This window comes from Malaclemys terrapin, chromosome 24, assembly GCF_027887155.1.
Source record: "Malaclemys terrapin pileata isolate rMalTer1 chromosome 24, rMalTer1.hap1, whole genome shotgun sequence".
Taxonomy (NCBI): Eukaryota; Metazoa; Chordata; order Testudines; family Emydidae; genus Malaclemys; species Malaclemys terrapin.
The window spans coordinates 10,036,978-10,054,216 of NC_071528.1; the positions used below are offsets into that span (position 1 = coordinate 10,036,978).

Below are 17,239 nucleotides of genomic sequence, written 5' to 3' on the forward strand. Positions count from 1 at the left end.
GAATGTTGGAAACAGGGGGAGAGGGAAGTGGCAACACAAGATTCCAAAGGGCTCCCTGCTGGGGCCAGCAGGAGAGGGGAGCTTTCTCCAGGTCTCCAGAAGCGGGAGGTAGGAGAGGCCCAGCTCAGCCCAATGGTTCAAAGGGCTGCCAGGCCCTGCCTGTCTGAACAAAAGTGGGGGAATTGCAAAAGTGACTGTTTTGATTCTCAAAAGCATGGCTCTGGTGGACATGTGTGGGGGGGGTTGCTGTTGGCATGGCCTGAAGGAGCTAGTCAGGAGGAGCGCCCACAAAGTATGGTGGGGATTCTAAGTGCAAGCCCCCAGGATAGCCAGGGATTGAGGGGTGATTGGGGGGCACCCCGGTAGGAACTGCCTCGTTTCAGGGGGCACATGTATCATGCATCCTGGGAGCTGGGGGTGAATTCCTGCAGGACTTGGGGACAGTATGGCATGTCGAGGTTCATTCACATGGCAATTCAGTGTTCATTTTCACACTGCTTTTATGTAGTCCTGAGTCTTAGGAGATGCTTCTGGGCTTCTGAGTCCTTCTCGCCCCCCTCCCCAATTGACTGGCATAGGGTGGTATTGGTGCAATTCCCAACTCACCCTCTCTATTTCCTCTGTCTGCTGGTGAACTGCCGAAATTAGCTTCATCCCCATGAAACCCATCCTGTCTACGACCCCCCAGATGCTGCCTTCTCTACCCCCATGAACTCCCGTTGCTTAAATCCCTGAGCTACCAAACCCTGCAGCTGCTTTTCATGCCACCCCCAATGCCCATCCTTGCTGCTCTATATGAAGGAGGGCATCCTGTTTCCTTCAGAGAAACTAGTAAATTATCCAGAGACCCCAAATGGTATGGGTACCCCATAAATAAAAAGCCATGAAAGCAATCCAATGTGTGCAAAGTGCCTCAAAGAACTGGGGTGCATGGTCTGAATAAGCCAGAATATTTACCTTCCAGTCCTCTCCTGCCCTGAGTGCAGGTCCCATTGCTAACAAGGGAGTTGGCTGGTCCCTCCTGTTCTAAAATCTTAGCTGGCTACAGATTGGCACAAGCAGCAGTGGGCTGATACATGTGACTGTACCTCCACACTGCACAACAATGAAATGACGTGAGCCTCAGGTGACGTGTGAGCTCTTTGGGGCAGGGACTTTTGTTTGTACAGTGTCCAGCATAATGGGTCCCTGATCCTGATTGGGGTGTCTAGGTGCTTCTGTGATAGAAATAATAAACATGATGAATACTTTGCTGTGCTGTAGCGTCTTTCATCCTGGGATCTCAAAGCTTGTGCCAAACAATTGTTGGCTGAGCTCCACAACACTCTCACAGAGGGGGAAACTGGGTCACCACAAGGAGTTAAGGCCAAAATTTTCTCAAGTGGATCCATTCTTCTGAATATCGTCGTTTTTGGGTGAGAACGTCGTCTGATTTTTTCATGGGATCCATGGGATGCACTGAAAGGACCAGGTTCTGTGGGTGTTTGGCACTTGTGGAAATCTGAAGTTTGGTAGCCAAAAATGTCGGCATCCAGAGTCAGTTGCCACTTTTGAAAATTGGACTGCATGCGACTTGTCACACTCCTGGGCATGCGACTTGTCACATTCCTGGGTGAGGTGGTCAATGATGTAAGTTAACTGTCCGTGGGTGAAAGGGAGTCTAAGTAGGCCAGTTTCGGAAATGGTGGTGAAAGCCTCTTCAGACATGGGTCTGTTACGCCATTCAAGGCGTGTAAACAGACAGGGCAACTTGGGAGCAATCTAAATGTGCGGCACGTGGGACTGTCATGTGGCACAGCAGTTGGTTGGCTGGATTTGAATGGCTATTGGCCGTCTAAGTGGCAGGTGGAATGGGTGCGCATATCTCAACGATGATGATTAATTCTATATATATTGCCTTAAGTGCGGGTGATCCGAACCTCACAATCTAATGTATTTATCCTCACAACATCCCTGCTATTATCCCCACTTTACGGATGGGGAGATAAGGTACAGAGAGGCTAAGGCTGGGGTCTGCAAGGGGCTTAGGTGTCTAGTTGCTACGTTAAGCACTTAAGTCCAGCATTTAGGCTTGGTCTACTACAGAGTTAAGTCGACATAAGGCAGCTTACGTCAACCTCATTATGTCAGTGTCTGCCCTAGAATGCTGCTTCCACCAAAGTAAGTGCCCTGCTATCCCGGTATAATAACTCCACCTCTATGAGAGACGTAGCACTTATGTTGGTGTAGTTAGGGAGCCGCAATGTCCATGTACACACTGCGTTATTTACATCAGTTCTTGGCTGTCATTCTTGTCAGTTTCATGGCTGCCTCTGGCTCAGAGCAGCACTGCTTGGCTCACAGCTGGAGCCATGAAACTGACAAGAATGTCAATTTCACTGCTGGTAGGATCTGTGCTGTGAAATTGAGCCTGGCGCTGGTCTCACAGCTGCCCCTCCACCGCAGCTGTCAGCCGGGCACTGAGCTCACAGCTGGAGCCCCCACCCTGGGAGTGACAGCCTCCTGTTTCCCACTCACATTTGCCCCAGGTAGTGGAGCTCCATTCGGGTGCATGCGTCTGGCCATGCAGAAATGTTTGCAGGATCAGGGCCTTAGGCTGTAGGCTCCCCCAACTTTCTCTGCACCTCCCTCCCCTGCGTGGACATTCGTAGCCCAGCATCTTCTGCCTGGGGACCAGGGTCCCCGAAGTGCTGCAGCCTAAGGGTCACATGTGACCCAGAATGTCTTAAAAGGTGGCAAGCGTAGCATAACCACAGTGGGGAAACCATCACTGATTCACTGCAGGTTTGTTGTGCTGGCAAACTCTGCCAACAAGCCATTCCCAGCTGTCTATCAAGGCAGATGCAAGGAGGAGCAAAGACGATTTGTGAGGGCAACACTTAGCTTTGGTTTCTAAATGGCACATAAATCAAACATGGCCCTCAGGTTACTCGGTGGTGCCACAGAGCCCAGGTGCCCCTCCTCCAGGAGCTGAGGAATGACGTTATTTACTACCCATGGCTGGTAGGTGCAGCCCACAAGGGCTTTGCCAGCCCCTGCAGGCGGCGAAGGGTTAATAAAACACTGGCTGTCATTCCCGCACCCTTCTTTCCCCTGCTGCTTTGGGAATCCACCTCATGTTCCTCTCCTGTCCCCTGCAGAGGCGCCTTTGTAGAAAGGTTCTAAGGTTGTAGAAATATTTTCAGCTGATAGCCTTGATTAAAAACATTCCCCACCCTCTCCGCAGCATCTTCGCTCCTTTGGGGACTACTGGCCAAGGCCATCATCTGTTGGGGGAAGGAGCGTGGCGCATCCTTGTGCCGAACCAGACCGATAGCCCCAGCCCGTCGGGTATGCAGACCCCTGAGCAGAGCAAAGGAAGAGGTGTACGTGGAGATTGTTGCTGGAGCAGTAGCCTTTAAACATAGTGCTGGAGCTGCCACGGCTTGTTGTCAGCCTGCCGGGCCTGGTGGAGAGAACAAACTGTACTTGGCACTGGTTATAGCTGTACTTTCTAGTCCCAGCCCTGCTGGGAATCCTCAGGGGCACAGTGGGAAGGAATCCTCCTCTCTAGGCTCCAGAGAAGCAGCGGTTCCACTCCACAGCTGCCCATCTGCCCTAAGAACTGGCGTAGCTCATGCTGCCGGAGGCTTTTTTTGCAGTAGTCGTATTAAGTCTGGGGGGAGGGGGGGCTTTGCCACCACGTGGCCTTAGTTTCAGCAAGCTCTCTTTGCCTGAGGGAGAAAGGTACTAGTGTCCCTTAAGAAGCCTGGGGGATACCTCCAGGGCCTTCATTTTAAATTTTTATTTTAACATTTCCTGGGAATTGATCAGTTTTTATTACAAAAAAACCAACAACAAACAGGTGAAAACTGGTGCAAAAAATTATCTTCACAGTTTTCTGGGTAAATATCAGGGTTAATTTTGGGGGACGGGAGAACAGGGAAAAAAAAGCAACAAATAGAGAAAGAGAAGACTATTGAACGTAAAAGCAGTTTAACGCTCTGGTTCGTTTCATGAACTGTACGTTAAGAGTAGGTACACAGGGAGGCACATGTCTGTATGTGTGCATCTTCCCCACTACCTTGTCTGACTTTAACCGACAGCGTCACATAGTCACCAAGACTAATGTATCATTAACGGAAAAACATCTTCCTATTGCAGTGGATTAGATGTTCTGAACTTACTCAGTCTGTTCATGTACTTGACTGGTTCAAAATTTGGGTGAAAAACAGGAATACCCCAATAATAGCTTTTGTAAAACGTGGGAACTTGCTGGTAAAAATTGTTAAAAACTGAAAACAAAGTGGCCGTAGGGATGCTCCAGTCAAGCACCTGGCTGTAATTCTGAGATCCCCTCCTTGCCCAACTCCTAGACCCTATATTGTTTTCCTGGCTAGGGGATTGCTACAGTGCCTGGCAGCCTCCTCTCTGCACCAGAAGATGCAGAGGGGTCTCATGTATCTTTTGCTCCCTATATACCTGCTGCCTGGTCCCCTTTCCACCCTGGTGGCTCCGTTAGTGCCTTCCCAGCCTCTGCCCCTCCCCAGGCTCCATATGCAATCCCACGCAGCCTGGTTTCTTTCCCCAGCCTCCCCTGATGCTACCCATTCAGCAGGCAGGCTGGCTTGTTCCTGCCCGCTTTCCCAGCCCTCTGCTGCTGGCTCTCCACCTGCCAGTTCTCCACCCAGGCCTGCTCCTCCATTCTTCCCTGGACTTGCCAGCTCCACACCTTTAGGTGTTGTCTCTGCCCCCAGTATGTGTGTCCCCCTGCGGCCAGCTATTTAAAGGATATTTGTCCTCCTGGGTCCAGGCCACTGACCTAGGTCTTCCGTCTCACGTCCAGACAAACCATGACACAAGACACTTGGGTGGGTGGGGAATGAACCTGTGGGTCTGCTCTAGTATTATCCCCATTCTACAGAGCGGGAACCCGAGGCACAGAGAAGCAGTGAGACAGCAGCGGAGCTGGGGTTAGAACCCAGGGCTCTTGATGACCCTTCCTCTGATCTAACTAGAACACATTGCAACCCTGAGTTGGGAGGCAGGCAGCATCGCTTTGTATTCTCACCCTGCTCTTGGGTCCTAGCTAGCCCCACCCTCCCTCATTTTGTGACTCATTCTGGCACCTCGGCCCAATCCAGAACCCGCTTGTGCAAAGCCCTGTTGTGAAATCAGGCAGCTGGCGCACACATGGTTCACAGGAAACCTTTATTATCTGGACCTCAGCAAACTTGTTCCTGGATCACTGTATAGAGATTTGTCTGAAAACGCTGGGTGTGTCCACGTGGTCACTTTGCTTCTGCACCCCTCTGCTAGTCCTCAGGGATGCCTACAGCTGTGGTTCTTATGATGATAGGCACTTTGGCCACAATTGTGGTCATGGACCAGGGAAGGTAAACTGTCCCTATCAGCTCATACCGGACTTCCATGATTTCATTGGCTATGGACATGCTGCTGACAGACAGTAACTTGGGCAGAGAGAACATGCTGGTGATCTTTGTGACCTCAAAAGGGGCTGCCTTGGTCCTGGACTCCAGCCTCATCACTTCGTTTCGGTCTTCTAAGGAGCGCCGTTCTGCCCTGACGGTGTAGCCCAGGTAGAGGATGATGGAGTACAAGGCAAAAACCACCTTCCTGATGGACCTGCCTGTCTGGTTGTCGATCTCTGTCGTGAAGATGATCTGTTCACCGGGGGCGAATGTGTTTTTCACCAGGGAAATCCGGAGGATGACGAGGCCGTGTTTGAAGCAGCAATGATAAGCTACGTGCTTGTTGACTTCCACCACCAAAGGGTACTGTATGGGGAGGGGAGGGAAGGTCGAGTACGGTGAGTGCCTATCACAGGATACAATATGATTGCCTCGGTTCCTTACCCACATGGAACTGCAGTTGCAGGAGCAGAGGCTGCTTCACACTGAAAGAAATCTGCAGACCCCCAAAACTTCATGCTGCATGTGTGGCCCTTTGTACTTCATGGAAGCTGTCACTTGAGCTAAAGGAGAATTTGTGTTAGCAGTACAGGGCATATGACACACAACTTAGCAGTCCTGATTCCATCCAGTAGAGCGCAAGGGAAATGCCCACAATATATATCTACACCAAATTCAGGGGAAGGTCACAAACAGGCCATTAAAAGTAGCATTTTTTCACCATCTTGATGCAGTGATTAGCATTAGGTCTCAGTGTAGGGGATTTCAGTAACACAGACAGATTGTATGCAGTGCAAAGTTCACTCAAGGGCTCAGACCCCAAAGCAAAAGAACAACATTAATAGTCACACTTCTCTAGCCCCTTCCATCCACGAATCTCAAAGCATGTCACAAACAAGAATGAATGAAGCCTCATCATCCACCCTGTGGGGTAGAGAAGTGTTATCTCGTGGTGCACGCGTCAGGAAGGCAGATGGCAGAATTTGCCAACGGTGCCATTTAAAACAAACAACTAAAGAGAGTAATAAGGTTAGGAATCACTATATTATTTACGCCACACCATAAACTGTGCAGTCAATAATACAAGTCAAGTAATAAAAGACCATAGGCCTGAATCCAAGCTCACTGACACTCCCATAATTCCATTGACTTCAACAGAGTTAATCCTGATTTACACCTGAGAGAGAGAGCAGAGTTTGGCTCTACAGTCCGGATTCTCATTCACGCTCAGGCCCTTTTACACCACTCTGGCAGTGCAAAGGGGCCGTACTGTAAATGGGAATCAGGCCCCATGTCTCTACCATAATGAATTTGCAGACAAAGGGGCTAATCCTGAGGCATGCGAGTAGCTCTACTTACCCATTGAGTTCAGTAGGATTAGTCAGGTGAGTAATATTTTCAAGACTGATCCCTGGGTATATATGTATAATATAGCCATGAAATAAGAACATGCATAATTACTGTTCAAGGAAAACTATGTGTGAGGACATTTCTCCTGGTGTCTGTTAACACTTGTGCTCCTCAATCCTCCAGCAGCTCACTCTCAGCTCCTTGCACCTCTTGCTTCCAGCTTCTCACACTCGCACCACAAACTGAAGTGAGCTCCTTTTAAAACCCAGGTGCCCTGATTAGCTGCCTTAATTGATTCTAGCAGCTTCTTCTTAATTGGCTCCAGGTGTCCTAATTAGCCTGCCTGCCTTAACTGGTTCCTGATTACTCTAGTGCAGCCCCTGCTTGGTCACTCAGGGAACAGAAAACTACTCATCCAGTGACCAGTATATTTGCCCTCTACCAGACTCCTGTACCCCACTGGTCTGGGTCTGTCACAATACTTATAAAGTGTAATCAAGTCACCCCTTAAACTCCTCTTCGGGTACCTCTTCACTACCCGCCGTATCGGTGGGTAGCAATCGATTTATCCGGGATCGATATATCGCGTCTCGTTAAGACGTGATATATCGATCCCTGAACGCGCTCACCGTCGACTCCAGAACTCCACCAGAGCGAGTGGCGGTAGCACCGTCGACGGGGGAGCCGCGGCCGTCGATCCCGCACCGTCTGGACCCCAGGTAATTCGATCCAAGATACTTCGACTTCAGCTGAAGTTGCGTATCTTGGATCGATCCCCTCCCTCCTCCCCCCCAGTGTACAAACAAGCCCTTTGTTAAGATACAGAGCAGGCAGCTCAATCTACCTATCACTGTGAGGCAGGTTTCCTAATCCTTTACTCATTCTCGTGGCTCTTCTCAGAACTCTCTCCAGTTTATCAACGTCTTTCTTGAATTGTGGACACCAGACCTGGACAGCGTATTCTAGTGGCAACTGCACCATCGTCAGGAGTAAAATAACCTCTATAGTCCTACTTGAGATTCCCCTGTTTATGCATCCAAGGATTGCATTAGCTATTTTGGCCACAGCATTGCACCCAGGAGCTCATGTTCAGCTGATTATCCACCAGGACGGCCAAATCTTTTTCAGAGTCACTACTTCCCAACGTAAAGTCCCTCATCCTGTGAGTATTGTCTGTATTCTTTGTTCCTAGATGTATACAATGACATTTAGCCATATTAAAGCACACATTGTTTTGCTTGTACCTTTGCTTACCAAGCAATCCTGTCCTCTTCAGTATTTACCACTCCCCCAATTTTTGTGTCATCTGCAAACTTTATCAGTGATGATTTTATGTTTTTTTTCCAGGTCATTGACAAGAATATTAAATAGTGTAGGTCCAAAAACTGATCCCTGCAGGACTCCACTAGAAACCCACTCCTTGCATGATGATTACAATTACATTTTGAGACTTAGTTTTTAATCCATTTAATATGAGCCATGCTAATTTCATATTGTTTAGATTTTCAATCAAAATGTCATGTGGTACCTAGTCAAATGAGTTACAGAAGTCTAAGTATGTTACACCAACATTATGAGCTTTATCAACCAAATATGTAATCTCATCAAAAATATATCAAGTTAGTTTGACAGGATCTGTTTTCCATAAACCCCTGGCGATTGGCATTAATTGTATTATTCACCTTTAATTTTTGTATTAATCGAGGCCTGTATTAACCGTTCCATTATCTTGCCTGGGACTCATGTCCGACTAACGGGCCTATAATTACCCGGGTCATTCCTTTTTCCCATTTAAAATATTGGCACAACATTAGCTTTCTTCCAGTCTTCTGGAATATCCCCAGTGTTCCAAGACTTATTGAAAATCAACATTAATGGGCTAGCAAGCTCCTCAGCCAGCTCTTTTAAAACTCTTGGAGGCAAGTTATTTTGACCTGCTGTCTTGACCTGCTAAATATCTAACTATAGTAGCGCTGTTTAACATCATCCTGAGATCCTAGTGGAAGGAGTGTCATCATCATATATGACATGACTACATCGTCTGGTTGTTTCCCAAATAAAGAACAGAAATATTTATGGAACACTTCTGCTTTTCTGCATTATTACTGATAATTATTCAAGATGCGTCTGATGATGCTTATTGGCTCCTCTTAGTAATATAGCCAAGTAGCTACAAAAATTAATTCCAATGTTTCTGTTGATTAAATCACTGTAATTTTAACAATGATCTTCAACGGAAACAGATAATGGTTGTATGGATTTTTTTTCTGCTTTATGATAAAGAGAAAAGGCCTGGAAGTTCTTTTCCCCCCCCCATGCCTGTTCTTTTTTTAAACCTTCCTATAAATATCAGGAAAGTCCAGCCTGTATGCTTGAGAAAGAAGACACAGGGAACACCTGCAGCACATCTGTTGATCAACGTGGGCTAATGAGACCACGTTACTCCAGTGCTCCATCTCTTCACTGGCTGCCAGTTGAATATCAGATTGGGCTAGAAAGCCCTGGTGGGGCTGAGGCAGATGATGCTACCAAGCCTAGAGTTATGGGGGTCCCTGTGGGATGGACTGAAATGTGAGGATGATGTTTTCCTTTTACAGTGTCACTTGATGTGGAGCCCTGAGGAATCGAGGTGTCTCCTCCTTTCACCATGGCCCTGTTGGGGCACATCTCCTATTTCCCCTATTCTCCTCTTTAATAGGAAACTTCCAGCCACTAATTCCCCAACTGCTCTCCACAAACATACATGCTATCCTATTGCTACCCCTTACCTTCCATGGAATTGCATCCCCTTAGCTGACAACGCCGAGCAATTAGGTGGGAGAAGGTCACTGACTCTTAGGCTTGGCCTGCACACCACTTTTGTCACAATGTCCGTCAGCGGTGTGACTTTTATTGTTCCTGATATAAGCATCTTTATACCAGTAAAACGGCATCCACTTTGGGGTGGGGATTGGGTGGGGCTGGAGTGTAGTGCTTTAAGCATACCGATGTACTTCAAGTGGCACATGGTACAGCACGTAGCCATGCCCTTAGAGTGCGCGGCCCGGATTCAGGTGGCTTTCCTGTGGGTCCCCATATTTGTTTGAACCAGCTCCCAAGTCCTGGTCTTGCTCTCCAAAGCGCCTCGTAGGCCAAACTACATGTCTTTGGAAAAGGGGAGAGAGGAGACCATTCTAGGTTCTGTGTGTAGACCACCTGTCTGGACTTACGTAGTTTTGTAAGGGCGCTCCAATACCATGGGGATGGGCGTGGCACAAATAGCTAGCTAGACCTCATTGGGAGCAGCACCGGACCCCTACACTCTTTTTCTCTCCTCCTGTCACAGGACGAATATTCTCTATTTACCTTACCTGGGATTCTATTTTATTTTGAAGGAGGCCATAGGAGGTCCCTTGCACCAGTAAATATTTCTTCTGCTTGGCTAAGATGAGCTCTCGGGTGGCGCAGGAGGCTTTGAGGAAGTAGGAGACACGGGCTATGTTGCTGCTGAATGTCGATGGAAGTCTGTCAGGTAAGTTGAAATTGAAGTCAAAGATGTGGGTGCCTGACGCCAGCCAGTTACCTGAAAGCCAAACGACACTCCCTCACTTACCGAGCTAAAAGATCACCTCTTATTTATGGGCTGCCTTGCATTCTCGATGGGATTTTTTAATGAGGATAGCAACCCACAGCTGCTTGCAAATTATTTTTAGGGTCTGCTCCTGCCAAATGCTGAGCGCCCTGAACTGTGAATGTGGTCACTAGGCATGAAGGGTGCTCAACAGCTCTCAAACCCTACAGAAATCAGGCAGTGGAATGAATATCTACTTCTCCTTTACTGGTGTCACTGGATACAACAAACCCTCACAGAGCCTAGTTCTCCACAGCCTGGCTTTTTGTGTTTTCAGTTACACCCGTGCAAAGTAGGGGTAAAATTGCTATCAGATCACTTGCACCAGTGATAATATTTTACTTTCACTTTGCATTAATGTGAATGACACAAGATGCAAGGCCATGGCAAATCATTTCAGTGTCTCTGCTCCTGCCTCTTTCTTAAATTCAGTTTGTAATGTAAGCAGGTGCAATTACATTTCATTTAACGGAGAGATTTCCTGCTCACACCAAGCTAAAGTTGGCCTTGTCTCACTTTGAACTGATAAGACCATCTTTCTGATATAATCCCCCACATACATGTACTCTTTGGGGATTTAGAATGCCTTTTGTTTTCAGTTTAGTTTAAACCGCTTCTAAAGAGACATAAGCTAAACTGAAAAAGGCACTCTAAATCCCCAAAGAGAAGGTGCACGTAGGGAGTTATACTGCATAGCTATAGTGATATAATTATACTGGTATAGGACTGCTGGTAAATTTTGTGAAAGAAACCTTGAGAGTTGTGGTTTCTCAGTATCTCTGAAAATCAGGCTGTTTATTTAGGAGACTAAATATGGATTTAAGTGCCTGCCTTTAGACACCCTATTTTGAAACATTTGGCCTTTAAGATATAGAGTTGAAATGTGTGATAGGAGCACTGCTTGTTATTATTATGCTAAATATCGGAAAGACAATTTCACCCTAGATTTACAATAACACCTGGCACAACTTTCAACTTGTAGGAGGAATTTACTTGCCACGGTGAGAGGTAATAGGTCAAATCCAAGACATAATTGCACATGTAGGAAAAATGACCTTTCTGGTTGGGCCCAGCCTTTAAATCCTAATAGTCTAGGAGGAGTGGAAGTCTGACCATTGGAGGTCATAGGTCAAATCCAAGATTTAATGCATTGACGTGCAGACTAACCTTCAACTCTTAACTATCTAGGAGTTGTTCACAACCCACTGCTTTTATATTCCTGTAAACATCGGGGGTTAACTAATTCTGTATATTTAAAACACAGTAAGACCCTGACTAATTTTCATTTACCTCCTCTGTGTAGCTCATAACCTCCCTGCCTCTCAGCAAGGATATAACAGCATAAGCCATAGTGAGGTCTCATATTATCAAGACTTCAATATTTTTACAAGATGTACTGTGGTACATTTATCAGCACATAAATATATTAAAAATGACAGTTGACAAAATAAATGAACAAAGCACATTGATGCCTGGCCTACACTTAGGACTCGTCTGCATTTAAAATGCTACAGTGGTACAGCTGCATCGTAGTTCTTCATTGTAGACCAGTGGTTCTCAACCCCTGGCCGGGGGGCTGCTTGCAACCCAATCAGTGCATAGCTGTGGCCCATGTGACATCCTCAGGGCCATACAGGTAGTATATATATTGTGTGGATGTGGCCCACATAACACATAGAAAGCTCCATGGTAAATAGGTTGAGAACCCCTAGTGTAGACACTACCTACACCGAGAGGAGGGATTCTCCTGTCAGCATAGGTAATCCACCTCCCCCAGAGGTGGTGGCTAGGTCACTGCAAGAATTCTTCTGTCAGCCTAACGGTGTCTATATGGGGACTTAGGTTCGTTGGTTTAACTACGTCACTCAGGGCTGTGGATTTTTCACAGACCTGAGCAATGTAGTTATGCTGACCTAATTTTCTAGTGTAGACCAGGCCTTAGAGGTTTGACTGGCATAGCTATATGTCATTTAGGGGTGTGATTCTTTACCTACATAGTTATGCCAGTAAAAGTCCTAGAGTAGATGCAGTTATACTGATATAGTTGTGCTTATGCTATTACAGATTATACTGACTGGGAGAACTGACATATGTTATACTGGTATAATCACTTTTATCCCAGTATAAACGTGTTCACTCCAGAGGATTTTGCTGATATAGCTATACTGATATAACTATACCAGAAAACCCCTCCTAATTTAGACAAGGTCTTAGTGATGCATTACTCTGACTATATGTATACACACTCACTATGGGCCAGATTGTGATACCTTTATTCACATTGAGTGGTACCTTACTCCACAAATAAATCCTTAGATTTCAATGGGACTATGCACGATGTAAACTACTACTAAGTGAGAGTAAGGGTGTCTCAAACTGGCTCTGATGTGCAAAATACCATCATTCACCTTAGGTCTCCTTTTCTCCTAATACAAGGACAAGGGGACATTCCCGGGAATTGAAAGGGAGCACATTTAAAACTGATCAAAGGAAATACTTTTTCTGCACAAACACAGAATTAACCTTGGGATATCCATTACCACCATTTTTCATTCACACTTTAAAAAAATGTAAATCCAAATAAATAAAGCTCTCATGGAAGCCAAGAGTTCAGAGGGAATAAAAGGCACTGGACTGTTACATGGATAATGAGATCATCCAGAGTCTAAAATTACATATTTTTAAAAAAGTGCCCAAAGTTTAGCTTCCTGCTGCAGGGCTTAAGCCAACCTCCAATCAATAAGGGCTAGGAAGAAATCCTTCCTGTGGGCAGGTTATCACATAACTGCCTAATGAAGTGTTTCTTGCATTTTCTTCTTAAGTAGTTGGGGTAATGACAGGATACAGGGCTAGAATGATCACTGATCTGATCCGATAGGGCAATTCCTGTGTTCACTAGAGCAAAATTGGTGAGGTTTTACTCTGTGTTCTTTGACCTCTATGGTTCCAATTCCTTACCTTCTATATAGAATGTCTTTGTTTTATTGATGTAGTCAGCCTTGTTATTGCAGATAATGTCTCTGCTGTAATCCTTGTCAGCATTAGTCTCTTCATTCCACTCCAAATAGCCTCTTCCCACGAGCTCTACCTTTACTGTGGGGTTGATCAAAGAGTTGTTAAGGGTCAGAATCACTTGGCCAGCTATGCTGGAGCCTGCCAAATACACCTTCTCTTCAGGCAGCACCAGGTTAATCGATTTCACCACCGACATCGGGGAAGAACAAAAGCCAGCGGTTGTCTGTGCTTCCTAAGGATCTGTGTGTCTGTGATGTCAAAGGTTTGTGACATCACCGCACTTACAGTGGGTGCGGAGCATCTGCAGGTCTGCTTGGCTTCCATAGCAGTGCCAGGTGCCCTACAGCTTTCAGGATTTGCTCCATTAATGATGTTTTTGAGGGCCTTCTTATTTAAGTATTGTATTATGGTAGTGCCTAGTGGCCCCAACTGAGATCAGTGTCCCATTGTGCTGGGGCCAAATATACAGTCTAAATAGACAAGACGGACAAAGACTGGGAGGGAAAACAAAAAGAAGAACAGGAGTACTTGTGGCACCTTAGAGACTAACAAATTTATTAGAGCATAAGCTTTCGTGGACTACAGCCCACTTCTTCGGATGCATAGACTAAACAGAGACTAGAACCCCAGTCTTGTGATTCCTGAGACTCTTTTAGGGATTTGATTGTTCCTTAGAGAGAAGGGACACTTCAGGAAGACAGTTTGAGGGGTCATGGCCATCAGGGGAGGGCACTTATTCATCTTTGCCAAGTTTCCTTGGAGCTTGCATGCATTACTTTTTGTCAGCAAGTGTCTTGTGAGGCGTCATGAGGAATCTGTCTGCTGAGAGGTCCATTGTTCTGCTGCCGTTTGTTTCAGACTGAGTAATGCTCCATATTTCTCCTTCTTTTTATGAGCCACAGGGGAAGTGCTGGGCTTTTGCCTGCAGACTAACTTTTCTTGCAGGCACTGGCCCGGCTTCAGGAAAGCAATGAAGCATGTGCTCCAAGTTGGGCACGTGTTTAACTGCTTTTGATGCCTTGATTTCTTTTGCTAAACTGTTATCCTGGGAGAGGAGCTGAGTAAAGGAGAGAGAGTGTGTGCATGATATCAAACCTGTGCGCTTCAGAGATATCTTCATGGATGGAAGGAACAGAGCCTGCTCTGAGCTGCTGGGCTCTTTCTTCTCCTTACCCCTCCCCTTTTTGTGGAAATAATATGTGTCCAGCAGTTCCTTGCCTCATTACACCCTTTGCCTCAATCTCCTGTGGTACCTGAGGGGAAGGGGAGACTTCTGCTTGCCAGGGGCCACAGCTCTGACTGGCTGTCCTTGCAGAGGAGAGCGGAAATGGGGAAAGGGACTCCATCAGGTGGTTTCCCCAGGAGGGCAGACTGTAGCTTAGGGCAGAGGTGACAGGTCAACATTTGTCATCGCAAACATTGCAAGCAAGGGGGATGGAGTTCAAAGTGCAATGGAGGGGAGATAGTTGCTCCATAGGCCATGACCTCGGATGGCCCTTCTGACGGTGAACTAGAGCCCTCTCCTCTCCTGTGGTTTATTGCCTAGAAACTCCCGGCCCCGTTGTGCGGCGTGGCTGTGCGCTGTTCAACGTCCTCCCTGTTCCACCCCGGAGGAGGCAGCGTTTTCCTACGGTGCGATTTCTCTCGGGAGGTGGCGCTGAAGAGGGCCGAGGTGAAAGGCGCTGTAGGCATTGCACCATCCACGGGAGAGAGCTCACCTCTTCCAAAGCCCGGCTGGCATGAGCCTCAACACCTGACCCAGGGGCTCATGCGTCTTGAGTCGGACTGGCAACAAAGCAAGCCCCAGGCGGGGTGCAGCGGCACCTTCCAGCTCCCGTGCTTCGGTCCCCGCATCCTAGCGCACCCCACCCGGCGCCCTCCCCACCCGTGCCTGCAGGGTGCACCCCAGGGTGCTGCCGCAGCAACCCTCCCCCCCGCCCCCGGCATCCCCAGGCCGGGCGTGGGCTCCTCCCCGTCTTCCTCATTCCCGCCACCAGCCACCAATCGGCAGGAGCCCGCCCCACACCGGGCTTTTCCGCGCCAAACTCCAAAGCCAGCCGCCGGGGTTCGCGGGCGGTAGCAGGGGCGAGCGGCTCGGCTCCGGGCTCCTGGCGCTGCATTGAATCCCGAAGCGGACCGGAGCATCGCTTGCACCCGCGCGCGCCCTTTCCCCAGGTCTCCCACCCCGTTGCAGGCACCCGATTGCGAAAGGTGAGTGTCTCGTGGTGGTCCCGCAGTGGGGCTGGCTGAGGGGCGAAGATGGCAATGGCTTGTTTGCAGGAAAGGGGGGTTGCAGCGTGAGCGGGGAGCCGCTTGTGGCAAATGGGAGACTCTTTGCCTCCTCCCCCAGCAGAAACCAAGTCTTTGCAAACATCGGAGGTCCTGTAACTGTCCTAGCTGGGATGTAACCTGCAGATTTGTCTGTAAAGGATTATTTGCAGTATAGCGATAAGGAGGGAGGGGGGGGGGAGTTATCCCATCAGTGGTATCTTATAGGAAAGTCGCTCAAGTATGAGATCAAGTCACTGCAAAAGTCCTGGTGCCCCTACCCCTTATGAAATACCAACGCGGAACGGAGCAACTTAAGGGTTTTGGGGTTGTTGTTTTTTTTTTTGCATTTTAAAAAAAGTTTGTTGTAGAAGGGAGGAGCCATTTGCAGATTGCTTATTCACTGACAGCAGCTAGGAAGCAGGGGATCCCCTGAGCCCGCCTCCCAAGTGCAAACAGAGAGAGGGCGAGCCTATGCCAAAACAAGTGTCTTGCTATAGCAACAAATGCCAACGAGCAGGGAGACATTTTGAGTCCCGCAGGGTGTTTATAATGTCGATGTTTAGACGATGGGATCTTGCTCGTACAAGGCGCAGCTGCTGTGGGCTGTGCAAACGTGGGATACACACACAGTAGCTCCTCGGAGAGACAGTCCCCGTCTCTTAAGCAGTCTGTCTTTTCCCCAGCTCTGTCCCTTACCCGCAAACTCCAACTAGTTCATGGTATGTCAGTAGAGTTAAAAATTGGGTGCCCCTAGTTATAGAGTGCAGCATTTACCGGGTATGGCATAATAAACGGATTCTACCTTTCCCCATCTCCAAGTACAAGCAGAGACAAAAGTTCTCTGCGCCTCGAGTCCTGAGATGCAATGGGAAGGCAGTCTGGAGATCGCAATCGGTTTTTATGTTTTAAAGCCTATTTTTAGAAAGGATAATGGGTTTAGGTAATGAGCAGGCACGGTCTTCGCCTGCATCCGTCACAGTTGCCAACAGGGAGCAGGCCGTTTCAGAAAGTGAACGGAAACTAGAAATCTTGCAGTTATATGTGAAATTCATTTTAGGGACTGGTGGGTTTGCAGATTTTATTGGCTTGCCATTGCATGCACAACTTGGACATACCTCCCCCTGAGAAAAAAAAACAAATAAAGCTAAAACAATTGAAAGTTTAAAATGTCTTATTGCCGGGAGGCATTGAGAGCTGCTTGCCTGTGATTTGAACTCTGGTTGTACTTGGAGAGAGCCCTCTGGGTCTACATGTTCATTGGCAGCGAATGACAAACAAGGAACTCCCTCCCAAGTCAAAAAAAGTGTCCTGCTATTCTCAAGTTCTAAAATTTAGAACTTATCACCTCTTTCTACCTCCCTACCTACTTACTGCCTTGAAGAGGATTTGCAAACTGCCATAGACTACCATCAAATGTGCAGTTTGTATTCCCATGTCCCCACCCCCGCAAGTACTCCCTGAAATTTGTAGGTGTTTGTTTTAAAAGGCCACTCTTGCAGCTAGAAATCGAATTATAGAAGCTGGTAGAAGCACAGCTTTTGTAGTAACGGTCTCTGCATGCACTTGGAGGACTGGGAGAGCA

General features: G+C 47.5%; 2 protein-coding genes across 3 annotated transcripts in view; one reads left to right on the forward strand and one right to left on the reverse strand.

Moving 5' to 3' along the window:
* The first annotated feature begins 39 nt into the window (after positions 1-39).
* UHRF1 (ubiquitin like with PHD and ring finger domains 1) overlaps positions 40-17,239 on the forward strand; it is a 43,569-nt gene continuing 26,369 nt past the window's right edge. The window contains exons 1-2 of one of the 2 annotated variants that reach the window (XM_054013646.1): positions 40-108; positions 10,136-10,272. The gene's annotated coding sequence lies outside the window, so the exon portion shown is untranslated. Of the gene's footprint in view, positions 109-10,135; positions 10,273-15,408; positions 15,598-17,239 lie in introns of those variants that run through there. The other variant, XM_054013644.1, reaches the window with a different exon arrangement.
* On the reverse strand, positions 5,295-13,582 carry ARRDC5 (arrestin domain containing 5). Its single transcript, XM_054013660.1, has 3 exons — positions 13,330-13,582; positions 10,112-10,323; positions 5,295-5,777 (listed from the first exon to the last, which is right to left on the reverse strand). Exons 1-3 carry the CDS (start codon positions 13,580-13,582, stop codon positions 5,295-5,297), a joined length of 948 nt encoding a protein of 315 aa, XP_053869635.1.